At 42.6% G+C, this 7261-nt stretch overlaps 1 protein-coding gene across 2 annotated transcripts in view; it reads right to left on the bottom strand.

The window, feature by feature from the left end:
• TTC21B (tetratricopeptide repeat domain 21B) overlaps positions 1–7261 on the bottom strand; it is a 70520-nt gene that overhangs the window by 912 nt on the left and 62347 nt on the right. For both annotated transcript variants that reach the window (XM_025210957.1, XM_025210958.1), the window contains 2 exons: positions 3111–3231; positions 1804–1871 (listed from right to left, as the gene is read on the bottom strand). In XM_025210957.1, coding sequence (XP_025066742.1) covers positions 1804–1871; positions 3111–3231 — 189 coding nt within the window. The remainder of the gene's footprint in view (positions 1–1803; positions 1872–3110; positions 3232–7261) is intronic.

Here is a 7261-nt window from a genome sequence, read left to right as displayed (position 1 = left end):
GCTTGCCCTCCCCCCCCCCCCCCCCCCAGCCCCTCTGGTTACTTCGTCCCCATTGCCACTTACCTTCGGCTTTGGCTCCGGCTCCAGCCCCAACCTGGCTAGGCCCAGAGCTGCCACTGCTGCTTCTGCCTGCCCATACCAGGCTGGAATCACTGACTGTCCCCAAGCTGAAGCTGGGGCCAGAGCTGCCACAGAAGGTAAGTGTGGGGAACAGGCAGGGTGGAGGGGGACTGGCAGCATGGGTGAGGCACAAGCAAGGGGTTGGGGTAGGTTCTGGGAAGGTCAGGGCCTGTAGCAAGGGAGATGGGGGAGGGGGGGCAGGCACCAAAAAAAGGCAGCAGGGGACAAGGGGCAGTGAAGGACATTGGTCTGCCTGCCTCATAGTCAGGGGTGGGCATGGGGGGAAATTTAAGGCACCCCCCAAAAAAAGTTATAATTTTCCATGTACAGAATCTAATTATATGGGGGGGCGGGGTCTATATTAACTTCAAAGTTACCTTGGATTTGAAGAAATACAGTATTATATTTTATCTCAGCTGATAGTTATGTAATGAGATTGAGACTAGGTGTATTCAAAGAGGAACTACTCCCTTTCCTTAGCCACATAGCTTTGGGGAAGCACAATGGGAAGTATCAGCTAGAGACTCCAAGCCAGTAGAAGCAGCTGAGAGGCAGCCAAGGCAGGGACCATGACTGGACATTCTCTGCCCTGGGCTGAAAAGATTGTTTGTGCCTGTGGGACACCCTTTCCTCCCTCCCTTCTTCAGTCTCCATCTCAACTTCACTCCACATCTGTTTCTTTAACCTTTTCTCCCTTCCCTTCAGAAGTCCTCTTTGCTTTTTTCTTCTAACATACCTCTTTCCCTTCCCTCTCCTTTGTGCCAAAACAGTCATTGAATTAAAATGACATTTGCTCCCATCACATTGTTCACTTTGCTTGTGTGCTATCCCTTTCCCATCACCTGCTATCATCTAGGTCAGACCTGCAGGCTCTTCAGAGCTAGGATATTCTGCTATTCTCTGTTTAATTCGTAGAACAGTGGAGCCCCCAGAACTCCTTGGAAACTACTATGATAAACATATGTGCTAATTATAATAGGGGACTAGATTAATATCATTTGGATACAATTTTATAACCTCCAGAACTTATTAATTTCACATCTCGGATTCAAAGTATTTGAATCATTAACAATCAATGAAAAAGTCATAAAACAGAATTGGGGAAACTGATATTAATTTACACCAAATGCAGAAAGATAACTGGCTTTATAAAACTACTTTTTCCCAGAGGCGCTATTCAAGAAAATTTTATGCAATGCTTTAGTAACTTGTTAAGATGCATTTTTATGAGGCTTTCCAACCTCAAACCACAATGTACCTCTGTTATCCCATGCAAAACAGACACTCTCTTACTCATTTTCCCAATCTGAAGAGTTCAAGGTCAAAGGAGCTGAACTAAAAGCCTAAACATTTACCAAATGGAAGAATTTATGCAATTCATAAAATCCAAAGAAAAAGAAATAACAATATGCACAAAGCAGGCGTGCACACATACAGCTAACTCAACCTCTGAGGGTCCTGCTACATATTCTAATTAAAGCTAGATAGAAACCAGCTATAGAGTTGTTACACATTTTCAAGCACCAACTTTATAGCTAGCTTGGCTCTTTTTATAGCAATAATTACTTTGCACAGGTGACTAGTCTAAATGTATTGCATGATTAACCAGTTAACTGCATAATACATGCACTGTGTAGTAGGGGACTGAAAGAAGTCATGGTAATAATAATAAAAAAGGTCTACCTTATGACAGACATCAATAGCGTCAACATATCTCTTCCCTTTCAAGTAATTAAATGCCAGCTTGTATCCTGTGAATAGCAGAAATGCCAGTGAGAAGTATTATGTTTAAAATTAATTAAATAAAACATGTTCAAGTTAAGTTTTGCCTTTGGGAAATTCTTAAGAAAAAGAGCTGAAATAACTGTTTACTAACTTTGATGAACACCTTAAGACTATTTTCCAGACAGGCCACAGCCTGGGACTACCAGAAATTTCCCTGTCTTCTCCCAGTACAAAGATACGCTCAGAAACCTCAGCAAGGGGGTCTCACTACAAAATCATTCTTGCTCATTACTAATATGTAAAAATTAATACCTGTTTTCATAGAGGCAGGTTTCTAGTTCATCAAACCAGTGTATTTGTACTCTGCCACTTGGGTCTCAATTTCTCTAACCTAAATTTGTCTGTATTATATACAGCCAAGATGTTGATTATTTTGTTGAAAACACTTGTGTTCTAGATTATACACAAAAGCCATCACAACCCTTCTTTAAAAAAGCATAATGTTACTAAAGAGACTTGTAAAATGTTGCACTGTAGACAGCATTTATTTTATGCGGTACCCTCATCAAAGTCCAAAATTAAGACAAGCTGGAAAACCACCATCCTAGTGATCTAGAAGCAGACTTTTAATTGGAGGGGGTGGGAGGAGACAAAAACTATTCTGTAAGTTGTTTAGAAATATTTCTGTATAAATTAAAAAGTAGGAGCACAAAAGGTCATACTCAAATAGTAAAAAATTCATTAACCATCTCAGGTGGGCTTTTAGCAACTAAATATATCCTGAACAGCTCTCAACTGGGTACCAAATGAGCTGGAAATAAAAAAAAAGGAGTGCTTAATTTTGAAAATGTAAGTATTTAAAAAAAAATTCCAATCATCAAAATGCAACTGTAATAAGACAGTGGTAGAACTGAGCCATTACTCAGTATATCAGAGAATGATGTTTCTTCAAAATGGATACTATATTTAGAAACTGTATATTTATATATACAGACAGTGAACAATAAAAAAAGCTCCAAAGCAAGCCTTGTGGGAAGCCTGCTAGAATAGTAACCGTAAATTGCTGAGTTTCATCAAAACAAATTATTTTCTCCTGCCAGGAGTGCCCTCAAAGGTATTAAAATGTAGATCTTTAAATAGCCAAGTTTTCACATGAAGACATCTAGTGAACATATGTTACTTATTAGGAAAATGAAATACCGTCTTACCAACATTACATCACTGTTTTATTTATATTTATTGCCACAAAATGGATACAAACATACCTACTGTTGGATTTGTTTGGTTTCCATACTTCCACGCCAGCTCATAATTTACTGCTGCATCTTTATATGCTTGTTCTTTTTCCATTATGTATCCCATATACTCATAGGCTTTGCAACAGGACTACAAAATATAAATATGTATTATACATATTTCAAAAGGTTATTCAAAGAAGCCTATACAGACTGAGGCTAGGGACAGATATTCAAAAAGCCTGACTTGATTCAATCTTAGTCTAACCTGCAAAGCTTGAACCAATCTGGAGGTGAATAGACATTCCCTTTTCATTCCAGAAATGCAAGCACAGGCTTGCATTGGCTCGGGTTAGAAGCCAGGGGGCACTAGAGCCGCCCTCCCTTCCCTTCCACAGGGCTGAGCTGAGGGAGGTGTGGCCAGACCCTACCAGCAGGACACTCTGATTAGGGAGGGGTCTCCCCCCTGCCTTGCTGCTCTGAGAGAGCCAGCAGGGATTTACACAACATTTAGTTACACAGCAGGGAGTTATTAGCATTTATCACCCCATCAGCAAAACAAAGCCTCTCTCATTAGTTCAAGTGCTTCTTAAACAACTTTTTCCAAGGTAGGAATGGAGGGACATTACCAGCTACCTGCTGATTAGCTCCAAAGAGCCCTAAGCCGACACTGTCCTGTCTGCCTTTGTCCCGTCTCCCACAGCACAGACCATAGGCAGCACATGGTATACTAGCTAATGCTGTGTAAGGCAGAAGGAAGGGAAGAATCCCTGCTTGAGCAGGGAGTGGTGGTGGGGGGGGAGCAGGAGGAAGCTAGACAGACACTACTGTACCTGCCATCTCTGCCAGAGCTGCAGCCAGGGAACAGAGGGGATGGGCCAGCCCTCCTGGGCTGGAGCAGAGAGCAGAGCCCTGCCCAGCAAAGCATCTAGGATGCTAGGGGACTCTGGTTTAACTTACACCACGAAGGGGTCTGGGACAGACATTGCATAAACCAGTCTGATCCAAATCAATTAAGTCTGATAAACTTGGTTGAATGTAGTATCTCAAACCGGTTTCAGCCATTTTCAAACTGGTTTGCGTGCACTGAACATCTGTTCTGTTACAGGTTTAAACCAGTTTCTGATCACTTAAACTGGTTTATGTATAATGTCTATCCCTAGCATGTTTAAATGATTAAATATATGCATCTATACAGATAGCTTGCAAGGCATATACAGTTATACAATTGTACCAGATTCTATTAAAAAAATGGGTAGTGTTTAGAATAAAGACAAGACACAGGAATTCTGTTCACTGTTTTCATTTCAGGGTTAAAATAAGAGACTAAGAACAAGAGCTGCTCTGGGATAAGGGAGAGACGGCAAAGGGTGCGAGAAGCACCAAGCTGTACCAGTGGGCATTTTTACAATTGTTATTGCTCAGGGTAGGTGATCCATGAGGCCAGGTAAAAGTGTACAGACTTCAGGCAACTAAAACAGACTCACAATAGAAGTTATTACTCCTGTCATAGCTTATCAGTGCAAAGGGTGGTGGAACGTATTAACTAACAACTGCCCCACTGTCCTGAAATGGGGGTTATCACAATTTGGCTGCACAATGTAAAGGGCAACAAAAGTATTAGGAGGAAGGATGGCTCACTCCATTCTGGAAGAACCAACATCAGCTTACTTAAATGAAGCATTTATAGTTTATAAAAACACCACTGTTCAGTAAAAAGGATACATTTTACTAACAAACATTAAATATTTTCTGCAATGATTCTGAGATCCCTAGTCTCCAACAAATGTGTTTGTTACCCCATGACTATATCATTTTATTTTAAAGGGCTGCTTCTGATAAGAAGTTCATGACTTACTGGATATATAAATGATGATTCATGTGACTAATTTCTTAATGTCAATTTCAAGGACAGTAAAATACAATAGAAATACCCAGTGAAAATAAAGCATTGTTCATACTGCAAGGTGTTATAATATTATTTAGTTTCTTATGGCGAGATCTATTTGCATAAAGGCAAATATGTTATAAAACATACCTGCCCAGGGTACTGGATAGAAATACAAATAGAGTTGTACCTGCCTTCACTGTCAGCAGCCCAATGGACTACCAGAGAAAGTGCATGGAGCCACAGCCCATGTTCATTAAGCCTGCAATCCTTACTATTAGCTGCCTAGTCTTAACAGTAGGTGTCAAGAACAAACATTCTTCTGCTTTTATGCATAACATTTGTTGAAGAGATTTATAAATCTCTATAAAGATAGGATTTATATACAGCGGAGTTGCATCATACGCACATTTAACTTACGCGAATTCAACTATACGCAGGGTAGGAGGGGAGGTGGGGGCTTGAGTTTGCACGCGGCACTGCTGCTTACCTGGAGGCCCATTATGGTGGTGACGGCCACTGCCTCTAAAACCTGCCGCTGTCGCCATGGAGCTGTGCCCAGAGCTGTGTGCCGGCCGCTGGGCAGCAGCGAGGTGGTGGCCGGGCGAGACGCAGCCATCCTCATCACCACTGTGCGCGGCGCCGCTGCCGCCGGCCACACAGCTCTAAGCACGGCTCTGCGGTGGCGGCGGGAGGTTTTGGAGGCAGAGGGAGTCACTGCTGGCACGGTAATTTTGACTATACGTGATTTTCGCCTTACACGCTGACTTTAGAACCTAACCCCCACATAAGATGTGACTTCACTGTAATAGCAGCACATACACACTTACATATCGGTCCAAGTCCCTCAATCCAGTCCTCCCTCATCCCACTCTTCCTCTCATCTCCTCTGCATTTGAAACAAGCAGCTTCGTATTCCGTAATGCATACAATTGAAGAAGTCCTAGGTAGCCCCAGCCTGTAACATGCCCAGTGTTGATGGGCTCTAGCCTATGGAGAATTTAGCTGTTAAAAATCTAAGAAGTCTGACTATGGTCAAACTGCTGCCCCTCCTCCCCAGGTAAGTCCAATAATTTATAAGTCTTATAACTTAACAAATAGATGGGGTGCCTTGAGATCCTTCAAGGGTGCCAAGCAATGGTAGCACTGTTAGGCAAACATGATTCACAAGGTAAACCCAGGGATTTTGAACAGGAATCCATAGTTGTTGAAAACTATTTTGACCTATTATGGTCTTTGAGATCTTTGCAACAGAAAAATTGCTCTATTATTTTTCCATAGTGAAAAATGGAGTGCAATCTAAGAGCTGGAGTGCCTTGAGTCTAATGAGGGTGAGAACCACTCCCCTAATTGCTTTTCAAATAAAAAAGCTTGTTTCTTTTTTAATGGCAGCAAAACAACTTATTTTTCCTAACCTCATTCTTGGATCTGCTTGAGTTAAAGTTTTCAAGAAAATTTCAGCCTAGAGATTATGCCCAACATGAAACATTTCAGATTTAACAGTTTGGCAAAGCTATGGGCATCTGAAAATTAGATCCTATAAGAGGTAGAATCAGAAAACCTTAATTGGCAGTCCCCTAGCTCTGACACCACTGCAGCTGGTGGGGGGGATGGGACAAGTGATGAGAAGGGAAGTAATAGGGCAGGTGGTGGTGTACAGATTAGGGCAGGTGGCAGCAGTAAGGAGGCAGGAGGTGGGGGTGGCATGCAGCTTGCTCCCTGTCACCTGCCCCCCATATTCATCTTGTGCCTGCCCCTGCAGCCTTTGCCCTCCCCCACCCCGCAACACTATTGCCCCCCACAGCCTTGGGTCCCTCACTGCCCCTGCTTCCTCCCAGTCTCCTCTCCAATCCCCCGTTACCTTTGTGTTCCATGCCTCAGGTTGCAGCAAAGATAAAGCCTGACAGCACCAGGGCAAAGGTAAGGGGGATATAGCAGGAGGAAGGGGAAGCAGCACAGAGGAGGGAGGGGGGAGATGGGGCAACAGGGTCCCAAGGCAGCAGGGTAGGGGTGGTGAGGGATGCAGGCAGCAGCTGCCTGCCCCTGCCCCATGCCGCCTCATACTTTATTGTAATATGAGGGCTTTGTTCCCCATGTTAAATGGGGAAAAACTCCTCACCTTTTAATCAAGTAAATATGATACTGAATGCAGAAAAGAAGATACAGAAAGTTGAGACAGACATACAAAAGCAAAGAGCATTCAGCAAAAAAAAATCTGGGGAAAAAGCAAACTCACTTAAGAGTTTTGTTTTGAATGGTTTATAAAAGATGTATTGCTTCGCCAATAATCTGA

The sequence above is a fragment of the Alligator sinensis genome, unplaced genomic scaffold, assembly GCF_000455745.1.
Source record: "Alligator sinensis unplaced genomic scaffold, ASM45574v1 scaffold738_1, whole genome shotgun sequence".
NCBI lineage: Eukaryota > Metazoa > Chordata > Crocodylia > Alligatoridae > Alligator > Alligator sinensis.
The sequence above is the reverse complement of the archived record's forward strand: the minus strand, read 5'-3'. Positions and strand labels throughout refer to the sequence as shown.